The sequence below is a fragment of the Malaclemys terrapin genome, chromosome 11, assembly GCF_027887155.1.
Source record: "Malaclemys terrapin pileata isolate rMalTer1 chromosome 11, rMalTer1.hap1, whole genome shotgun sequence".
NCBI lineage: Eukaryota > Metazoa > Chordata > Testudines > Emydidae > Malaclemys > Malaclemys terrapin.
Window position 1 is genome coordinate 59914224 of NC_071515.1, and position 23290 is coordinate 59937513.

The 23290-nt window shown below is 39.0% G+C and overlaps 1 protein-coding gene across 1 annotated transcript in view; it reads left to right on the plus strand.

Annotated features, from left to right (window-relative positions):
• The window catches only part of LOC128845094 (von Willebrand factor D and EGF domain-containing protein-like), a 245872-nt gene that overhangs the window by 58622 nt on the left and 163960 nt on the right, over positions 1-23290 (plus strand). Inside the window, exons 3-5 of the mRNA XM_054043326.1 lie at positions 8766-8994; positions 14317-14382; positions 14678-14910. Coding sequence (XP_053899301.1) covers positions 8766-8994; positions 14317-14382; positions 14678-14910 — 528 coding nt within the window. The remainder of the gene's footprint in view (positions 1-8765; positions 8995-14316; positions 14383-14677; positions 14911-23290) is intronic.

The following is a 23290-nucleotide window of genomic DNA, read 5'->3' on the forward strand; positions in this document are numbered from 1 at the left end:
GTCCTCTACATTCTATTCCACTTAATTAAATCACCATTTAATTTGATTTTCCATTTAATTTGAGCAGAACCTCTGGAACAAAATAATTTGTATTAATAACAGCTCAGCTTCCACCCATTAATAAGCAGTTATTATTGGATATTTCAATCACTGGCTGTAGTGAGCTGATTTTAATTAACAAGGCAGGGACAAAATTCTAAACAGATAGAAGGAAAAAAGTATTCAAATATGATCCATGTTCTAGTAAAAGATCGCTATAGAGAGCTAAGAGCATCATTCAGACATTCCTGTTGATATCATAATAAGCACTGCCTTGTACTATATAAATGTGATAAGCACCAAGGTGATATCAGGTGGAAACAATTAGCTGTTTATCAATTGATACAATGAACTCACTAATTCTAAGCAATATTAGGCATGAATTCAGGTTTTATCTCATGCAGTTCAATTGAACTCCGATGGGATTTAAACTACAACAAAGAAATCGAGGGCTTGCCTCATTAAAGCACTTAAGCATATGAGAACAATGGGCCCACTGGGAAACCTGAACTCATCATTTAGGTGCATAATGGGAGGCTGGGCTCTTTTAAAAATCTGGTTATTTATTTAGGTGCTTAACTGGGAGATGTTTGTAAAGCTCTATTGAAAGTCTTACTGAATGTTTCTATAAACATTAATGTAGGTGTAGCCATTTCTGAATATTGTTCCATGGCCATATAGAAAAATCTTGGTCAGGGTATATCAAGAACAAGCAACTCAGGCATATTTAGGGAAAAAAATTAACTTACAGTAGGGGAGAAAGCTGTAGATTTCAGCCCTGACACTCACGAGTCATATATAACTTCAGTATTGATACTAAGAACAGCAAATCTGACATTGTCTCTTGCTTACTAATTAAACAAATGAAGTAAGTTGACAAACTGAAAAAGCAAAAAAATAAAAGTGAAAACTCCCCTATGTAGAGGAATTAAAATGTGGAGTATATCCCTGGTCCAGCATTCCTTAGACCCAGGTGCTGCCCACAAACTCATTCCTCCAGTAGCAAAATACTTTTGATTGAAACAGCTTTCCAATTTAGACATTGCCTCTTGAAATTCCCTAGGGGATAAAGGGTGATACTGACCTTGTTACCTCAGTGTTTCCTTTCCCTCTGTGTTCTCTGAGGGTGCTAACCAATTACAGACACCCCAGCATGTGCTCTCAGCCTTTGCTGAGGTGCAATGCTGAGTTGCCTCCCAACAGCCAATTCAAGCAGGCACACAACCCAAACTTGCAAATATCTGTGCCCCAAAGTGTCCAGGCTGATGCTAACAGATGCACGCAACAGTTCCTTCTGAAAGTACTGCCAAATTCACTTCACAAGGGAAAAAACCACAAAGGAAGAGAGGCATTCACCACTCCTAGAATTACTCCATAGTACTGGGGAGAGGGGAGGAATGCAGAGAGCAATTGTCAGTGCCACTTGTGACAAAATGACCTTCACAGAAAGAACTAAAGTAGCATCAAAATTAAAAGATCCTAGAAAATTAAAACAAGCAAACAAGAAAGGAAGAAAGGAAGAAAGAACAGGCCTAATGTAGAAGAATAAAGGGAAAACATAAATGGGATAATGAAACAGACTTCTTAATAAAAATTATAAAAAGTGTATGCAAGCAAGCCACCAGAAAGGAACAAATACAAAACAAAGATAACAGAGCATCACCTGCTAACATTATGGATGATCCTCAATAAACACAGACATTATATCCCACTAGAAGAGCAATTCGTGAATTATAGGCTGTTTTAAGAAGCAATGAACATGACTAATGTGTGATGAAAACACAAGGAAAGCAACATGAATGACATTTGACTAGCAAACCTTGCAACACTAGCCCACAATGAACACTGAGGCCCATCACATGCAGTCAGAATTGTGGCTTCTCCTGCCCATTTACCCATAGAAAAAAAGAACATAGATTGTACTCTGCAACCATTAGGAAAAGTATAAACTAACAATTTGATTCTCCAAATGATGACTGCGTCTGGGGCCAGTAACAATACTTTTGATACACCACACATTAGTCAGTCATTGCTTCTCAAAAGAGCCCTAATGTTTGCAGCTTAGAGTTATTATAAACAAAGAAGACAGAACATTTAGAATCATCACCACTAACATACATTCTATGTGGTAGAAGGAAGCCAGATTTCTTCAGCACCAGGACTCATATGTATTGTTAATGGACTATCTCCATTATTGTAGTCCCTTAAACTGGCTTAGACCAGCAGAGTCATTGATGTCCAGATCTTTCCAAATAATTCCTAGTCAGAATATCTTGTTGGTCAGAGGTTTCTATCAATATACCAGCACCAGTTCAACCATCTTATCTGTCCTGATGGTTTGGGAAAGTTCAGTGTTGGGGTTTATGTCACTTTTCTTTTAAGGCCTGGTCCATACTAACCCCCCACTTCGGACTAAGGTACGAAAATTCAGCTACATTAATAACGTAGCTGAATTCGAAGTACCTTAGTCCGAACTTACCGCAGGTCCAGACGCGGCAGGGAGGCTCCCCGCGTTGATGCCGCATACTCCTCTCGCCGAGCTGGAGTACCGGCGTCGACAGCAAGCACTTCCGGGATCAATTTATCGCGTCTAGACCAGACGCGATAAATCGATCCCAGAACATCGATTGCCTGCCGCCGGACCCGGAGGTAAGTGTAGACGTACCCTAAGAGACTACTGGCAATGTCTAGTCATAATCATACCCAAATTCCTACCTTAGATCCTCCTGTGCTGCTGACACACAAGGCAGTCCAGTTCCTCCACTGATTACAGTCACCCACTAGCTGTGACACTTCTTCCCAGATGACGGTAGCACATTCAATATCCTCTGTCACTGTTTTCCACCAGTTCTTCCTTGGCCTTCCTCACTTTCTCATTCTTCTCTTGGGTATCCTGTTCAGTGCTTGCTTATCATGTCTCCCAACCACCTGAACCTTCTTTCTCTGATGATATTTTCTAACGTCCTGCTCTGTCATTTCCCTTACTCTCACATTTATTATTTTGTCTTTCCATGAAATGTGTAGAATCTTCCTCAGCCATCTGTGATGGGCAGCACAACTGGTTGTCTGCCTCCCATGTGACCCCTCATGGTGTAGGATCACACTACCAGCAGTCTGCCTGAGTTTCCCCTCTTGGACTGTTCAAGAAACTCAAAAACAATTTTGTCCATTCCCATCCCTTCTCAGGTTGTGCTTTATTACATTAATAAACACTCCAAATAAAGTTTTCACGGTCATCCAAAAGTCCACACAAAGGTTTCTCTTTGTCCTCCCAGGCCTTCCTGCTTGGGGCCTTTCCTGCTTTGGCAAACCACTCCGAGATCTTACCTACCAATGTGATATATGCCATCATATGCCAGCAATGCCCCTCTGCCATGTACATTGGCCAAACTGGACAGTCTCTACACAAAAGAATTAATGGACACAAATCTGACATCAGGAATCAAAATACTCAAAAACCAGTGGGAGAACACTTTAACCTGTCTGGTCATTCAGTGACAGACCTGCGGGTGGCTATATTACAACAGAAAAACTTCAAAAACAGACTCCAAAGAGAGACTGCTGAGCTAGAATTGATATGCAAACTAGACACAATCAACTCCGGTTTGAATAAGGACTGGGAATGGCTGAGCCATTACAAACATTGAATCTATCTCCCCTTGTAAGTATTCTCACACTTCTTAACTGTCTGTACTGGGCTAGCTTGATTATCACTTCAAAAGTTTTTTTCTCTTAATTAATTGGCCTCTCAGAGTTGGTAAGACAACTCCCACCTGTTTATGCTCTCTGTATGTGTGTATATATATCTCCTCAATATATGTTCCATTCTATATGCATCCGAAGAAGTGGGCTGTAGTCCACGAAAGCTTATGCTCTAATAAATTTGTTAGTCTCTAAGGTGCCACAAGTACTCCTGTTCTTCTTTTTAGGTGTGTAGGGGAATTTTATAGTGAAAATGTAGGTGCCTCTGGAGTTAGGCAGCAGCTGAGCGGGGGTTTTGAGGATTTCAGTGGTGCCTACATTTTGGACTTAGGTACCTGAAGTTGGAGTTTGGTCTAACTCTGGGCCTTACTCTGCCCAGATGAACGATCCAGTCACAGTTTGTTAGATTAACCAGTCTTCTTGAATTCTGGCTTTGATCATGTGTAAAATGAGTCTATAGTTTCATCCCAGTTCCCAATTTGTGCACATCACAAAAATAGCAAAGCATTTAGCTCAATTGGGTTTGACTGCCAGTCTCCACTCAGGAGAAGCTCAGGGGTGTTGCAAGACAGAATTGTGCTATATCAAAAAGCTTACTCACATGATAACTTGCTTAGGGTAGTGTTGTAGCTCCCACATGTTCTTGAGAATTAATTTTATTCACAAAGCTATAGTAAAGAAAGAGATAGAAAAAGAAGATGCTATTTTATAATCTGGGTGTTTGATTTTCCCACAAGTGAGTTGTGGAGACAAACTCCTTTTCTATTTGGATCACATTTCATCTTTTTTTTTTAAAACATCCAGAATACTGTTGGCAACTGTCTACTTATCTATATGGCTGCCATCAATGCAATATTTGAGTGCCACATTAATGAATTTATCCTCTTAATACCAGCAGAAAGTAGGGAAGTACCATTACCCCCATTTTACAGATGAGAAACCAAGGCACAGGAAGATTAAATGACTTGCCCAAGGTCAGACTGCCAAAAAACTGAGCCAGGCCAGTGCTTTAACCACAAGACTATTCTTCCATAGTGGAGCACCAGTGACATATTGTGGCCAGTTATACTTGAACATGTAAAAATAAATATGGCAGATCTTCAAATAATTCATTCTAATGTATTTAAACAACATATTCTATGAAAATCACTAGAATCTGACCTAAACTTAGTATATTGTATGTATGTATCACTATCACTTGACACATCAATATTTATCTGAGTTAAATTATCTATTTATCATAAAAAGATCAATAGTATTTTTCAGCAACAACACCGTAAGTACACCGTAGCAACACGTAGCGTGTAGTAACCCTATATAATCAGTGTTTTCAGTGTTGTGAACACTTTCTGCAACAGCATCCTTCCTATCCTCCAAACAGTCCTCATTATTTGACAAGCTAGAGTAAGTGCAAACTCGACATGTTAGTTGGTCATGAATTTACTTCAGGGGATGACTGAAGATTCTGGTGATGGGCTCCTAATAGGTTGTATGGCTGCTGCTGAGGTAAAACAATATATAAAGAGGAGGGAAAACTGCTGCTATGCATGCTGTTCCCATTTTGCATTCCACTAAGCTGTAGGTTTACAGGTTTCGGCTTGTTCTTCTTACACTCTTTTTTTATAGTGGGCCACAGTTCATTGTCCATGCCCTCATGTTGTAATTGAAAACACATTACTATAGAGTCCTTAGAGACTTGACAGAGATAATACTTTTCCTGAGACACAGACTATAGGCTTATACTAGTACTTTGAACTCCTTATCTAGCACCGTTTATTCAGGATCTTTACAATATAAATAATATAATAGCTTTAGAATATTCTTTAAACTTCACAACAGCTTTGTCTAGTCTATGCTAGTTCTTACCCTGTACTTATCTCTGTGGTATCTCAGCACTTGTGAGGTAGATAAATAATTGCATCCATTTTAAACGTAGGCAAAGAAAATCTAAAGGCCCAGACCCACCACCTTTCATCACATTAGTAATATAATTGAAGTCAATGGCTTGCATGAGTAAGAGGAAGATCAAGACCTGAGGCCCAGATCCCCAAAGGTATTTATGTGCCTAAGTGTCTTAGCAAGGTCATGAAGTGAGTATGAAGTAGGGAGTATTGTTGAGCCCCAGACATCTGCCCTTTTCCCTGAATTGTTCCTTTCTTCTTTGTTGTAGTGGACATCTGACTTCTCCCCTGAATCCTAGTTTAAGTTGATCATTCCTTCCTCTTGGTCATTAGCACTGCCTGCTCAGAAATATATCAAAAAATCAAAGTAATTTTAGATTAAATATCACTATTTAAGCCATAAGCTCTCCAGACTTTCCTAATATCTATGTTTTGTACAGTGCAGAAAACACAGCCGGCACATAAGCAAATTAATAAATGAGAAATTAAATTTTAAAAAGCAATGTGCTCACCTAAAACCCCAAGTTAAAGCATTTTAGTTAACACCCATTCTCCTTCTTCCTTTGTCTGTATTCCATCCTAACTTATGTCTTGATCTGGCAAGCTGCTCCCTGTTGGTGTCCTCCTGCAACTGTGAGCCCCATTGACTTCAAGGGGGATTTACATGGGCACAGGGGTCTGCCTGCTTGCAGAATAAGGGACACTAGACTGTAAACTCCTCCTTCCAGGCTTCTATATTTCTGTAAAACACCATACTCACCTATTGCATTACTCAGAACTAAAAATAAGTACCTTTATTTTACAACTTTGTTGTCTGAAGCATGATGATAATAACTGGAACCAAAGGAAAATGAGACCATGCCATATAGAAGGCCATTTTTTTCCTAACCATTTTTCTTCCAGCACTCATGAAGAACTACCTTTCCCTGGCTATATCTTCTTGGGTGTGTGACTGCCAGTTAAGATTCAGTAGGCAGAAATGTATTGGCGTGAGCATAATTTATCCTTTGACCTCAGAGCTCACCGTACTGTCATGCAGAAGTTCCGCTTTTGCTCCAAAAGAGCTGTTTTTGCTTAAGCAGGAACTAGAAAATCTGCACCAGTGGAAAATGACTTTCTAAATATCATGTTTCAACCCTGGTATAAAGCCCCAAATGACCAGTTTCACTTTGCATGGAAATTCATATAACTCTCAGATTAACGTAGAATTATTCACCATCCCTGACTTGGGAAATACAAAGTAAAGAGAAACTCTCACTTGCACAGACTATAACTGATGAATTATTTTAAAAATACCATTTGGTAGTAATTTGAAACATCTAGAAAACACAAATCTTCACATTCATATTTTAAGATTTTATTCTGCTGACAGGCTGAGACAATGCTAGTTTTGGCTGTGAGCTCATTGGATTGCTTAAGATAAGCAGTTTCAGGCCTCATGAACCTCACAAAATTAAGGCTCAGCTGGGTATAATATGGCATTCTGTAGGGGCCACTTTTCACTCTGAGTCAACACCAAGCCAATGTCGTCACATAATATCCTTTTGATGAGATATAAAATTGAGTTCCTGACCTTGTCTCATTAGAGATCTCATGGCATTTTTCGCAAGTGCACCAATATCGAACCCAATGTCCCAGGAAATGCAAATATATGTGAGTAAATACTGCCTACCTAAATTATCTCTTCTGTTTCAATATGAAATGTTTTTTCTTCCCTTCCTATCCAAAATCTAATAGAGAAAAAAGATCACACTCCCCCTGCAAGTCAATAACATTTACATGACCTTGACTGTATAGTTTGTAAAGTGCTTGTGGATCCTTTGGGATAAAGAGTGGCATAACAATGTAAGCTGTTAATAAGAAATGAGATCATCAATACAGTACAGTTTGCACCTATATTTTGTGGTGATAGGGATGCTAGAAAGAGATCAGTTACATAAACCATACATGGACATTAGTCCTCCATGGGAATGTCTACATCTTTGAGATGGTTGAAAGACCTGGACTCCCTTTTATGTTTGTCATTTGTAAAACATATGTAGGCAAGTGTGAAGACTCACCAGTGGGAGAATGGAAATATACAGTCCCAGCTACAGGTCTCTTCACATCCTTGTTTTCAGAACTTGCTCTGTTTCCAAAACCACAACATCACAGAATTCAAATAACTGGGTTCCAACCTCCTGAAGCCTTTCCAGATCCTACCAGCTGGGAGGGGGGAAGACACCACTTACCTTTTAGGTTCCCTTCCTGACTATTACAGAACAACCCAACCACAATCAGGCTTCCCTGATTCTAGATCTCTTTTGTCTGCTGCCTCTGCCTAAGAGGAAAGAAATCTTATGACTGACTTTCTGTATGTCACATGCTTGCTCAGTCATGTGCTTGTAACTACAGCTCTTGCTTTTAAAGGAGCTTAACAGGAATACTGTGATGTGTGCATGTGCCCCTCACCCCCAAAACCTAGTGCCCTATTACAACATATGTTTTGTAATTGGCCATATTCATGTTTTCGGGTCCTAGTTAATGTACTCAAACGACACATAGAAAGCTCAAAGTCAATGCACAAGAAATACAAGTAAGACACTTTATACTGTATATAAACAACCCTTCAATCAGAAGGAAAGAACTCAGGCACAATGGAGGCTGCAGGGAGCCAGCAGAAGTTAGAGCAGCAGCAACTTCTGCTGCTGTATAAGGTCAGTCCACAACTTATGGCAGTGGGGGGAGGAGACATAGTAGAGTTCTGCTCTATCCTCCCCAATACACCTGACAGCCCTCCCTCAGTATGTCCAACCTGCCTCTTATGTTGGGGGATGGCATGTCGGCTGGCATGGGCAGCATATGCAGCACAAAATGAATTTAGCAAACCAGAGAACCCTCTTTTCGGACTCCATTTAAAACACTACCATTCTCCTTCAAGTAAACATACACAGAGATGATCCCTATCTAAACTCCTCTTCCCTCTCAATGAAATCCAAATTAGTGTCCCAATTTTTTGTGAATTCCTGTTTTGAACGATTTGATAATCCTGTTTTTAAACGATTATACACAAAATGCTAACACAAGCTCTGAATGAATATATTGTAGGTTGCTAAAAATTATTTCTTTTATGTTTATCCTCAGATGAATAAATGTGGCACACAAGCTCCAGTGTGGCTTTCACTAAAATCTGAATCCCTCCCGCTTCCTGGGGGAAAAAAGCAGCTAATGGCTTGTGCTACCTGGCAATTCTTCTTTGGAAGCACCAAAGACTGTTGTTTGTTCCAGATACCTATCTCAGTTAGAAACTGTGGAGAATTCTTTGTTTATCTCTTGCAACCGACTCAAGGATGCATGGGCTATTGTGCAGAAGGTAGGTTTAGTAAAGTACTTGTTTATCAATAACATGGTATGTGCCTCTCTTGCTATGTGTTCAAAGGTCCTGGTATTATAATACACATCTTAGTGATCTTGCAAATCAAGCATTGCTCCTAGTAAGATGCAGACTGTGTAGCAAATAAATCTGCAGCACTCCAATGTGGTCCTGAGGAATAGCTGTTATTACCAGTGCTAAATGTAATCTGGTGCATATTACTGAAGTGTACTTAGCTTGCTTACAGTTCACATGTAAGCTTTACTACTGTCTTTGTCTCTGTTTTGGTTTGAAGTGGTGAAGTGGCTAATTCAAGCTTTTTTTTTTCTGTTTCTTTGCAGGTAGTGTATCTAAGACTTGCTCTTATTTTAAGTAATCCAGTATTCCAAAAAAGATAAGTCTTGAGCCCTGAAAAGAAAAGAAAAGAAAAATCTGATAAGATAACAGCTTTTCATGACATTTATGTAATTACTCTAGTCAGAAATAATTTCCAGCCTACTACAAGAGCTCTAACCTCTGTTCTGTAGCTAGGAGACAAAGGAATATCAGAAAGCAATTGCTCACTCACTTACACCTTCTGATCTTTTAGAGTGTTCAGGTGCATATAGATTCAGATAGAAATGGTTCTCCTTTCTCAAAGGGAAAAATACCTTCATACTTCCATTTCAGCATTTTTTTGCATATTAGCTCTCATGAATATGACACATTGAGAAACTAGGATTACCACTTTACTGTTAGGCACAATATAAAGAGTGTGTCTCTTTTTTTTTTCAATGATGAAAACACTTTTTTATTATGAAAATATTCCAAATGGAATTGATTAATTGAAATGAAAAATGTTGTATCCTTTAGAAAAACATTTTATTAAAAATGTTCATGTTTTTCATTTTTCCAGTTTTTTTAAAGGCAAAAAAATAGAAAATGGGAGAAAAAATGCTCTCTTTTTTTTCAACTTTGTTCAAACTTTTTCCAGTCAGGAGAAAGTAGTTTTATTTTCTCACTTTCAGCAACTTTTTTTTTTAATCTTACCACTGGAAAAAGGAGAGGAGGGTATAAAAAAAACTGAGATAAAGTAGGATTTCTTCCTCTATTTTGAGAAGGAAAATTTTAAGAATAAAGATTAAAAACTCACAGTTGAAGTTTTTCTGAAAAATGAAAAATTGTGTCAAAAGTAATTTTTAATAATTTCAGAGACATCCCCCCTCTCAAAAAAAAAAAAAATCAACCACCCTTACCAACTACCTCAATTTGCTAGCCTTCCTATTAAACTGACACCAGGAATGGCAAACCATGGGAGAATGAACCCAGATTTCCAGTTGGGATGGAGGGAAGTTCACCCTATTCTCCTTTCCCTCTAGGTTGGAGGTTTTGTACTTCATTCATCTACACACTACAGTAGCAGTCCTGTATTTCAGCCATTCTCACTGTGACGGGTTGGAACACAGAAACCCCCTTGGGAGCTGCCACCTAGTGTACCAAGACTACTTCTATTCCTGTTTTCCCTACCAGCTTAGGACTCCAGCACCCTGTCTTGCTGAGCCAGACACTCCTGTCTGCTCCAACACAGACCCAGGGTCTGAATTACTTGCCCCAAAGCTGCAGGTTTACCTGAAAACAGCTCACAGAAGTGCACTTGTCTTTAGCACTCAGATGCCCAACTCCCAATAGGGTCTAAACCCAAATAAATCCATTTTACCCTGTATAAAGCTTATACAGGGTAAACTCATAGATTGTTCGCCCTCTATAACACCGATAGAGAGATATGCACAGTTGTTTGCTCCCCCAGGTATTAATACATATTCTGAGTTAATTACTAAGTAAAAAGTGATTTTATTAAATACAGAAAGTAGGATTTAAGTGGTTCCAAGTAGTAACAGATAGAACAAAGTAAGTCACCAAGCAAAATAAAATAAAATGCGCAAATCTATGTCTAATCAAACTGAATACAGATAATCTCAAAGATGCTATGGTAAGTTTTTTTCTCAGACTGGACACCTTCCAGGCCTGGGCCCAATTCTTTCCCCGGTACAGCTCTTGTTCCAGCTCAGGTGGTAGCTAGGGGATTCTTCATGATGGCTCTTCTTTTTCCCTTTGTTCTGTTCCACCCCTTTATATATCTTTTGCATAAGGCGGGAACCCTTTGTCCCTCTGGGTTTCCACCCCCCCTCACTGGAAAAGCACCAGGTTAAAGATGGATTTCAGTTCAAGTGACATGATCACATGTCACTGCAAGACTTCATTACCCACTTGCCAGCACGCACATATACAGGAAGACTTACAGGTAAAACACAGCCAATTGCAGACAATGGTCCTGGTTAATGGGAGTCATCAAGATCATTAATGGCCCACCCCTCACAGTTATATTTTATATTTCTAGTTTTAGATACAAGAGTGGTAAATAGGATGATCACACTCAGTAGATTATAAGCTTTGTTATGATACCTTACAAGAGAAGCATATCCCAGTTCCATTATATTCACTTATTAGCATGTTTTTATAAAACCATATAGACTGCACAACGTCACACTCACGTGTCTGGATTCATGATTAGTGCACTGCCTACACACAGGGAGACTCACAAGATCACTAATCAGAGATCCTGAAGTCAACAAGCCCAACTGTGTGGGAGCTACATGAATAACACTTTCATACTGTAGGTGACAGTTCATTGCAAACACAGAAGAAGATCCAAAGACTGGATAAGGAGTAATAAAAGCTGAACAGGTGGTAACATGTTTTGCCATGGAGGGAACAAATGGAGGGGGGGAAATCCACTCTGTGTGTCAAAAATTCTCTCTGAGGAAGAGTTGTAGCGCTAATGCCTCTCCTGCCAAAAACTATAAAAACTATTCAGCACTTTCCACATTCAACATGAAAAACTCAGAAACTCCATGCGTTTGGACCTTCTTAAGTTCAGAAAGTGGATATGGCTGGGAAAGGTATGTGTGAGAGCAGAGAGGCTTAACCTGCTCTCACTCTCCCATGGGTTGGTTTCCTAAACTCAACCCCTTGTATCATTTTCTGCAGAAAGTCATGATCTGACCCATACTTTGAGGCAGCTTCCCTTAGTTCATAAATGGATTAGCCTCTAGCTACCTAGTCCCTATTTTAAGACACTGCTGTTCCCTTTTCTACCTCATGTTTTTGCCCTAGAAAGATGTTAACATATTGATTCTTCTTTCTGATACAACTGTTTCATGTTTTAATCTCTTGGGCTCAGTCACAGGGTTCGGGGTGCAATCTAGGCCTATAAAGGGTTATGTTACCACTTGCCTCACAACCCTGGATGCCTTACAATGCTTTACAGCTGTAGCTCCCAACCTGGGGTGCTCACTACCAGCATGCAGGTCACACCCTGAGTGTCTATATGCTATTATGTTTTAAAATCTGTGGCCTTAATATATAAAACTCTTAATACATAAAACAGTCCTGGTTCAGCAGCTCTGACCGCAGCAGCCTGTCTACAGCTTTCCTGTTGCCTTCCACCAGCCTTGATTACTGCTTGCAGGGTGCCCCCAACATAATCCCATTCCTCAATTTTCCCAAAACCATGTACACTATAATGTCCAGCCCTCTACTGGACAGTTCAGAGAAATAATATGTTCTATTTGTTCCTCTAAAGACATAAAAGCCACCAGCCTGCCACATTGACTGGAGTGACCATTCTTTTTCATTCAAACATAGCACTTGTGGTTTAAATTAATAGAAAAACAAATGTATTAACAAAAGAAGATAGATTTAACTCACTTAAAATCCTAAGAGATAAAGTTAGAAAGGGTTACAAGCAAATGAAAGTGAAAACATGCACCTAAAATCTAAAACTTAATCTAGCAAGATACAGGCTTTCTTCAAGATCTTTTTTTCTCACCTATATTCAGTTCCCAGAGACGTCAGTACCCTCCCACCTTCCCCTCCTCCCCCCCCCCCCAGTTGAAGGAGCTATCTTTTTCATCTTCCAAGAGCTCTGTTCCCTTGTGTCTTTCTAGGGATAGGTGCCAAAGATGGGTCCCATCTTTGCATATATCTTCCAAAGTTCAATGACTTTGTTTCAAGAGGCAGGATGGCCTGATGCTGTTTTTCCCATCCCCCTGCATGTAAATGGGGCTTCAATTGTTTTGATTCCACCATGCTTAATTTACAAGGAGACAGATAAATAGCTGCTTTCGCGCCTATCTGGGATGGAACCAGTTTCTCCCTATTTAGCCACAGATATAAAACATATCATTAAGTGTCCATATTTCCTCATATAATGTTAATACATACATTTCAATCACCAGTGTACCCTTAGCTTTCAGAAAAGCCCTCACTCTGTATATTTTTATAATACAGTAATATTGTATACAATCAGTTGATTCAATTGCTTATCACTTGAGGTTCAGCCTGCCCCCTCCCCCATTCATTATAGACCAGTAAATCTTTGAAATGGATTCTTTTCAAGGTTACCTCTCAAAGACAATCTATGAGAAAGGCAACATGGAGTCTGGTAGTGAAAGATGCTCCATGCTCTTTCTTCCCCCAAGTTTTTAGCTTAATAGCTTTTCTTTAACTAATATGTAAAAGTGGATTTTCATTGTCTTTGCCTGAAGATTGGGGTAGTCAGAGCATCACATACACATTCCTTTATCTAAGGCAGACCAGTTTACAAACTCCCCCTGGCATGCCTGGTTTAAACACACTTTAGTCATAATTCTAGCATGTATCCATAACTGTTAATACCCACTGCATACATACATCATACAAGAATATTAATGATCAGTGAGTTATTAGTTTTCAAATAATACCTCACAAGGCATATTTTGTACAAAGATTGTTACAGTAGTGGTTATGGTGTGAAAACAGGGTGCTTAGTGTCACAGGCTCCCAAAACATTCCTCCAAAAAGTTCCTTAATTTAGTCCCTTCAAAATATCTGAAAAAGTTCTGTTTCAGTTCCACTTGAAATAGTTCCATTTGAAACTAGGCCTTTAGAGATAGAAGGATAATGTATTGATTCCCAGTATTACACTTTTTGTTTCCACTCTTAACATAAGGTTTACAGGAAAGGTTTTAGACTCAAATTATTTACTGAAGCATATAGAAGGGAAAATATTTTTAGAGCAGAGGTAATTATCCACAGTGTACTGGGAGTGAGCCAGGGTGGGCACCAACACATTCCATACTATTCTATCTATTGGTAGAGTGTCAAATACATTTTAAAATAACATAGAAGGGTCCTCATTACATGAGGCAATGAATTAGGTCTTCTCTGAGGGCCAATGGGGAAGAAGCATTTATATACCAACTCATCTCTGTAGTATAGTAAATTCGCATACCTTTTCTTTAGCTGTTACAGAGTTGAAACCAAAGGCCTGTGCTCCTGGGGAATCCGAAGTTGAAGGTATTTGCCAAGGTAGTTAAATAAAATTAACTAATAGCAAATGTATGATTTGTATTCAGACATATTCTTTTCATATACAGGACAAAATTACAGGTCAAATACAAGAACTGTAAGAGCAACTGTTAATTATTTTTAGATTAGCTACATTCTTTATTTTCACTGTAGTAAAAATACTATTTTTCTTCCTATTTATATCAAAATAATGGAACTGAAAGAAAATAGCAATGTAATATTATTGGCACATTTAGTTATGTTCATTTCTAATTGATGAAAGAACAGTTATGCTATTTATCCCTTTTCTCTCCAGGAAAACTCCCAAACCTGACTTTACAACCAGTGATTACTCCTGAGGTTGTGAGAGCCAATATCCATCTCAAATGTGCTTACCATCATCCGTTCTCAAATCAGCCTATGCAGTACATGGTGGTTTGGTCACGCCTTTCCACATCCAGCATGAAAGAGCAGATTCATCGTGACACAACTTTGCAGACATTCTCCTACGTGGAGATGGATGGAGTTAATTTCAGATTGGGAGATACGGTAATGCTTTCCTGAACTCTGCAAACAAGGTCAAACATTCAGAGGAACTGAATCCTCTTGTAGAATTTTTGTTTGGCGTTTATTAACTCTATTCCCCACTGGCAGCACTTACACCTAATGTAAGAGAAGTTGCTTAAATGGGATTGCATTTTAAAGCAGGATTATTAAATACTATTTGTCAAGGTCAGAACCTCTAACATCTCTATTAGATGCTATTCATATAAATCTTCCACTTTACTTATTTTCTTCATATTTTCATTAATGATATGTGATGGGGTGTACCGAACACCACACTGGGTCTGAAGGAGTTAAAGGACAATGCTGGGTCCAGGTAGCCCCAGACTCCCAGGCCTGTAGAGCATGCTCCATCTGGAGCAGGTTAAAAAGAGCTTAGAAGCCCAGGCAAATGGGAGAGAATGAACAGATTGGAGGGAAGACAGGCCTTTTCCTGAAAAGTCACATGGAAGGTTGAAACAGGGATGGGACCACGGTGCTGGTGAGGCCAACAGGCAGTGCTTTCTCCAAACCCCTCACCCTTTTTGAGAACTGGCAGTCCCTGTGGGGCTCTGATCATCTGAACTCTGTTCAACTCATGGTTATTTGGAGTGTATGGGACCATGCCCTGAGCTGAAAGAGAACAGAGGTAGGAAGTAGCCCAAAGCGGCAGACTTTGATCTTCCACATGAAGGACTCAGCTGGTGATGCTTCCCCCGGGGCCATTGGCTGGGCCCTGGTGGAGATGGAGGGCCCAGTTCCCCCTTCTATGCCCTGCTTGAAACCTAGGCCTGAGATGGGCTGAGACTGATGCCTCCAGTCTAGGGGCAGGGGTAGGCATCTCTTTTGGGGTGAGTTTTCCTGCTTCTAGTGTTGCTCTGGATTTGAGGGGTGTATATACCCCAGAATGTGATCAAAGTAACTGCAACCATATTATGTCCATTCAGCCATCCTGAAGTAATGAAACACCACATATTTAAGGGTTAATTTGGAGACAGGAGCAGGACCTTTCAGAAGCAAGGTCAAAACTAGCTACAGTTTCTGCTAATTAGAATGGGAGGAGGGGATAAATAAGTAAACAATTGAGACTAAAAACCTTGGTGGTTGGAAAACCTTCAGTCTAGACGCCTCTGATATTAAAAGTTTATTGAAAGTTAGAAAAGTGATGATCCAGTCGGGGTTATTATGGCCTATGTGTTTTGTAGAAGTTAGTTATAAAAGATTAGCTAATAGAATGTACTTTGGAGTAGTCCTCTCAAGCCATCTTGAGAGACGTTTTTCCTGACACCCTTTCTCCCCGGTGGGTGAACAACTGGCCACTGTAAACCTGCTGTTAATTACGCAATACTGTTCCAGACGTTAGGTAAATATCTGGGATGTTTTAAACCTATTGATTATATTTGTGTATGCTTCAATCTAAAAACCTGCAGTTTTAGATAGAGCACGCTTACTTGCATGAATCTTATCAGATGGAAGTGCTGTGTTCCTGTTGATTTATTCCTTACACCGCCTGGAGTGAAATAGTCAAGTTGCCCCTGTTGGGTAACACTAGAACTAGTGTACCTAATTCCTTAGGTACAGACATAAAAAAGCTTGACTATATGATGTATATATTGCAGGTCAAATGCCATACAGTTGGCACAAGCTGGGGGATGGAGGGAACAGAGAAAAATGCTCCAACTTTTACTCAGCATTTTTTCCACCTAGCAGCAGAATGAACTTGGGGTAAAGGCGCAGACACCTATGTGCACAACCAGTTCAAGCACTGAGTAATTTCTATACTGACGGACAGACCCATAATAATATCCTTTCACAAAAGAGAATATTAAAGAATATGAAATTGTAAAGTATATGGAGATTTATTTCATGTTCCGCCTTTCTGAGACTCATTCCGTTGTTCAATTGTATACTGAAAGATGGAGTTCATTACAGAACAATCTTTGAGCAATACATTTAATGGCTTACATAGCAACACTGATTTAGTTCCAACAACAACAACAAAACCCAGAAACAAAAGCACCACAACCAGACACCAGTACACGACATGAAAAAACTGACTTGTATATAAATTCATGGCCTTCCACAGCACAAAAATCAGACTTTAAAAGTTAAATTAGGTTCATAATTTATAAACAAAGAACCATTAGTGATGCTAAATAGTACTGAAAGAATAAACACTGCCAGCTATAATAGCCCCATATTAAACATGGGTTGTAAACAGTCTTGTGATTTGAATCTTTTCTTGAATAAGAATTCACATTAAGAAATATGAACATGTTTATTTAAATTCTTATAAAGGTGAGTCATTTATAACTGTGGTTAAATCTAGACACTTTTGTTAGTTTCTTCTCATAATTATGCTACCTGCATTTGAGTCAGACAAACTAATTCTGCCAGACTTCATGGTGAGCTTGTGTTACAGAGAGATATCTATTGTCATCAAAATAATTTCACTTGCAATCAGTTCAATCCAGATTTAAACAATCCTGCAGGGGGAGAAGCAGTTCTGTTAACTAGTAGTGTCATCTAGCCGTTATGAGACAATTTTTATGATATTAAAAGTTGTTTTCAAAAGCCCTGCTCTGTCCTCTGCTGAAACCCACATGTTTAATTTAGCAAGTTTAGACTGAGATGTTCAATTCACTGCTAGAACTTTTTTTTAAAGCTTTTCATGGCCTATTTGAATAATTATAATTATCCACAAATTGTCATCAGTGAAATCAGGCAATGATGCGTTAGCTGTAACAGAAATATTTCACATAATAAAGATTTTAAAAAGCACTTTACCATGTTTGCTGTTCCACCTTGGGTTCCTAATAATAGTTATGAAGGGCCTAATTCTCCTTTCACTTGCACTGGTGTAAATCAGGAGCAACTCCATGGATCAATAGAGATACACTAGGTTAAGTCTGGCAAAAGTGAGAAGAGAATCGGTCCAGAAGGGACAGAGTCAACCCTGTGAGCACAGGGGAAAGCAGTTTGCAAGCCCCTGCACCCATGGAGGCTACATAATACCAGGGATTCTGCGGGGTCAGGTTAGCTTTAAACTAATGCCAGAGCCTTGCAGATAGAGGCTGTGCAAGATTGGGGCTGATAGGTCAGATGCATCTTCTCATTGGCTTTTCCCTGCCCCTTCCGCAATCCAGAGAGGGAGACCTAAGGATTACGTTCTACCCTCAGAAGTAAGTGAGGCTGCATGGGTGTAAACGAGGGTAGAATTTGTTCCAAATGGGCCAAATTAAGATCCGGTGTATTGGGTATAACTCTACTAAAATCACTTGGTTCTGCCATTCCGTTTTTTATCCACTTACACATGGTTTAAATTCAGCCCTAATGCTTTTGCAGATGAATTTTAGGAGTTGCTTTATTTATAATCTTTATCCAAAATCAGGATCTTCTCCTTTCATTCCTTGACATAATATTGTCAAGAGAAAAGATCTGTGTTTTTAAATCATCTCTTATGTGATTTATATCTACACCACTTTTCATTCATCATAATGTCTCCTGATAATATGATATGGCACATAACAGACTATCCATCAATATGTTTCAATATACATTGAAACGATTTAATAGCTTTAATAAGCCCTTAAAGAGTAATTGAGACTTACTGGGCCAATGATGTTTGAACTTTTATTGACTTCTCTATAGTCTAAACAGTCAAAGATATTTCTTCAAAATGCTCATGTGTGCATTCCCTCTCCCCCAAAAGACACACACTTTGGGCTCTGATTTTGTTATTTCAGACAATATGATGCCAGCATAATATTAGTGAAACTATTGCAACATTAAATATATCTTTAATATGCTGCTATTGCTACATAAACACTGAAAGAAGCCCATTCCATCTGATTTGAAAATCCTAATAGGCCTAAGTCTTATTTATACAATATTGACAGAGGTGAATCCAGTCCTAGAGGCACAGGCATTTGTAAATTATGGTAGGCAGAGTGCGTGTAATGAGTTATGCTAAGAAAGGGGTCGGGGGGCAGGTTTGCTCAGCGCAGCAATTGTTAAATTTCATATGGCAAGAAAGAAGTTGTCACCATCCATGAACTATAATATTCATTTTAAAATAAATGTTTAAATAAAACTGGTCTTTCCAAGCATACATAAACACCATTTGAGACACCAGAAATATAGAACCTAGTGCAAAAGAATGTAATCTAGCATCTATCCTGCTTTAACATACAAAGGAGAACAGTTTAACTTCCACTCAAAGTAGGGAAGGAGGTTTTTCTCTTCTTTAATTACCACCTCCTCTAGGTAAGTGATTTGACATAAATGTTAAAATCTTTCCAGTAGAAGACTGCAGACATTCTTAAAATACATTTTCAAATGCCTTCTCCACACGTTGAGTTGGGTGGTTGGCAGAACATGGTGAGCAGCCCACTGTCTACTTCCCTGCAGAAAATCATCACTAGTAGGTCTAAAGGGGAAAATCTGTGGGCAAAGGGGGATATGTAGTCTACAAAGGAGCTGATCCTCTATTGGTTTGGATCAGTTTTCAAATTTTGAAACCTTTGAAATTCCGCATCACTAGGTGTATGTGAAGGTCTTCTACAAAGAGGCTGTTTTACTGTACGCTTTTGCCTGCAGTTTGGCTGTTTGAAGGCTGGTAGAGACTGTGTTTTTGTACATAGGTTCGCTTTGATGAGGCTAGCTTACATAATGCTTTCCCATGTATTTTTGCTATGTTAATGCTAGAATTTGCCTGGTGTAGCATTTCATCTCATCAGGTGTCAGATCCTACCACTGCCTCAGTTTCTTTCCTTCGTATCCAAACAAGCCACAACTGGTGCTTTGTGTTTACACTTCCCTTCAGGATCTGGTTCATTAAAATAACAGTTAACTCAAAAAGCTAGACTCTCCCTTGACAGTCCATTACACCTTCCTGGAATCTTAATTCCCTCTAAGAGGTTTTGCTCTTGTCCCTCGCTGCAGATTGACTTTTCCCTCTGAATCCCCTGGAGGTGCTTCCCTGATGGCCCCTCTCCTCTTTGCCCTCGTATCCTGGCACCAGGTACCAACTCTTCCTTTCCCCAGTCTTTTGAAACCCCTGGTCTCTCCCTCTCTAATGGAGCTGGGAGAGGGAGAGACCAGGGGTCTCTGCTTATAAGGATGCTGCAATCACATGGTGCCTAGTTACCTGACCTAATCACTGACCCAAGCCCAAATCCATAAACTGGGATTATTTGTAGTTATTGTCTGCACATCCTAAAACTCAGTATTCCTTGGGCACACTCCAGGCAAACATGGGTAAGGGGTACAATATTCAAACTCACTTAAGTGTCTTAGATGCCTAAGTTCCATTTAAAAAAGTGACTTAGGCACATAGGGTGAGATTTTCAAAGGCATTTAGGTGTCTAAAAGTACAGATGGGCACATAGTGGGATTTTTAAAAGCACCCAAACAAGATATGTCCCTATTTCCTCTTGAAATCAAAGAGACAGACACTAAGGGATCAGATCCTGCTGATAAGATAGGTGGGGGAACACCTAATTGAGACTCTTGCTTTGGAGCAATGCTGGGTACCACTTGGAAATGTCACATGGTGTCAGGACTTGGGCACTTTTGTGCATATCCACTGGTGCAAAGTTAGGTGCCTAGGTGATTTAGGCGCATAGGTGGTTAGCTGAGTGACAGTTTTAAGACTGCCAGTGGGGCCAAGATGTTGGATTTCACAAATAATGAAAAAAGCTGATAAGAGTTTCAATTGATAAAGAATTAAAGTATAGGATTGTAATTAATGCCAATTAACATGGTTTTATAGAAAATAGGTCTTGGGAAACAAATCTGATTTTATTCTTTGAGATTATAACTTTGGTTGATAAAGGTCACTGTGTAGATATAATATACTTAGGCTTTTGTAAGACATTTGCTTTAGTACTGCATGACATTCTGATTAAAAATTAGAACTAGATAATACCAATAAAGCATATGTTAAATGGATTAAGGACTCTCTAACTGAGAGAGCTCAAAGTAGTTATCAAAGGGAAATCATTGAATATGGCAGTTTCTATTGGCGTTCCGCAAGGATTGATACTATTCAACATTTTCATCAGTGATCTGGAAATCAATATAAAACCACTGCTGATAAAATTTGGAAGAGTGGTAAATAATTATGAGAACAGGGCAGACAGAGAAATCTGGATAGCTTGGTAACTTGTGCACATTCAAATAAAGAACAGGAGTACTTGTGGCACCTTAGAGACTAACAAATTTATTAGAGCATAAGCTTTCGTGGACTATAGCCCACTTCTTCTTTTTGCGGATACAGACTAACACGGCTGCTACTCTGAAACCTGTCATTATTCAAATAAAATGCATTTTACTACAGCCAAATTCAAAGTTACACATGTAGGAAGAAGGAACGCAGACCATACGTATAGAATGGGGGACTGTAAATTTACGGAGCTGTGACTCTTAAAAGGATTATGGGTCATAATGGAAAAGCAACTCAACATGCAAAGTTGTGGCAAAAAGGGCGAATGCAATCATTGGAAATATAAAAGAGGGAGCAGTGAGTAGGAGCAGAAGGTGATTTTACCTCTCTCTATGGCATTTGTGAGACCTATGCTGGGATACTGTATACAGTTCTGCTTCCCAGCATTTAAAAAGGATGTTAAAAAACTGGAGAGGGTGCAGAAAAGAAACAAAACATTATTCCTGGACTGGAGGAAATGTTTTACAGTGAGAGACTTAAAGAGCTCAATCTCTTTAGTCTAGCAAAAAGATTGAGAGGTGACTTGATCACAGTGTATGAATACCTTCACACAAAGAAAATACAAGATACTAAAGGACTTTTTGATCTTCTGGGTAAAGGTATAACAAATTACAATGGCTGGAAGCTGAAGCCAGACTAGTTCAAATTAGAAATAAGGCACAAATATCTAACTTTGAGGGTGATTAATCATTGGAACAAACTACCCAGGGAAGTGGTGGATTCTCCATCTCTTGATGTCTTTAGTCAGACAAGTTATTGGACATAATATAGGGGTAACTGGATGAAATGTAATGATCTGTGATATATAGGAGGTCAGACTAGGTCCCTTCTAGCCTTAAACTCTCTATGAGAGTTTGTCATGCAAGATGCTGAGGAAAAAAAATGGTCAATGACTGGAACAAGGCCTATTTAGAGATTAATGCTCTATATACCATGACCAGTTCCCAAAGCCATCCAGTTTCCCCGCTCCAACATTAAAGATCGAATTCAGCCTTCGGTTGAATACACTGCTCCCATTGATTTCAAAATGAAGCAGACGTGAATCTGAAGAAGTCAGTAGGAATTGCACCTGAGGGCAGAAGGCAGCCCTAACTTGAAAAGAGAATTTTTTAAAAAATCACCCTTTTTGTTTTATCAGTTTCTACCTAACAGTGGATTTTGCCCTAAAGAAATAATTTCAGATACATAGATGCAAGGAAGCAACCCACAACCGGAAGCAATTGGATTATGGTGTCTGAAGTCCCCTTCACAGATTACTATCGCTTTAAAAGGGATGAAGACAAAATATACTTTTATTTAAAAAGATGTGAGGAGTTAGTGAAAAATACCATCTCACCTGTCACTGTTGTCAGCAAGGTGCCATCAGTGTTGTTATTATCTCTTTGCTTTAAGTGATATGTTGATATGAAAAAATATTGCTGATTCCTGAGCTGGAGAAAAAAAGGTGGTATTTGGCTGAAGGCAAAAAAACTCCCAAGAAGAAGTATAATAATAATTATGTGGCAAACTGTCAACCTGTAGCTCAGTGGCCAAAGAACATATCTGATGATTATGAAGAGATGTGTACACCTACTAGGTAAAGAAGAAACTAAAGAGGAAGAACAACAATAAAAAAGACAGGAATAAAATGTAACGCTAGAACAAATTCAGTGTCTATACATTTTGATTTGCAAATACTATACTAATCTTCACAAGTCCTATTGATTTTACCCAATACATAAGAGGTGCCTACTATTCAAGGTATTCTACTTTTTGTTTGCCAAAAATATATGGCCGTATACAAGCATGGGATGGTATTTTAAGGGTATTTTAAATATAGCTATGTGTCATCTCTGTATATTTAAATGTAATGTTCTATGTGCAGAATGTATCCTAAAAGCATACACTCTTAGAGACATTCAGTCTCCCTTTCTAGCATACTCAGAGGAGGATACTCCCCAGCCAGTAAGCCAGAATCTTTAGCCAGGTTCTTTTAATATCTACGTGATCCTGAATAAATAATGTACGTTATGGTATGTTAATGTTCTATTGTAACTTTGCTTTAATAAAAAGTTTCTAAATAAACAAATAAGTCACTTTGTTCTGCAACAAGGAAAATATATTTTGCAAACAGGAAACAAGACTGGGTTACTGAGGCATTTTCAAAGATGCATGCCATAT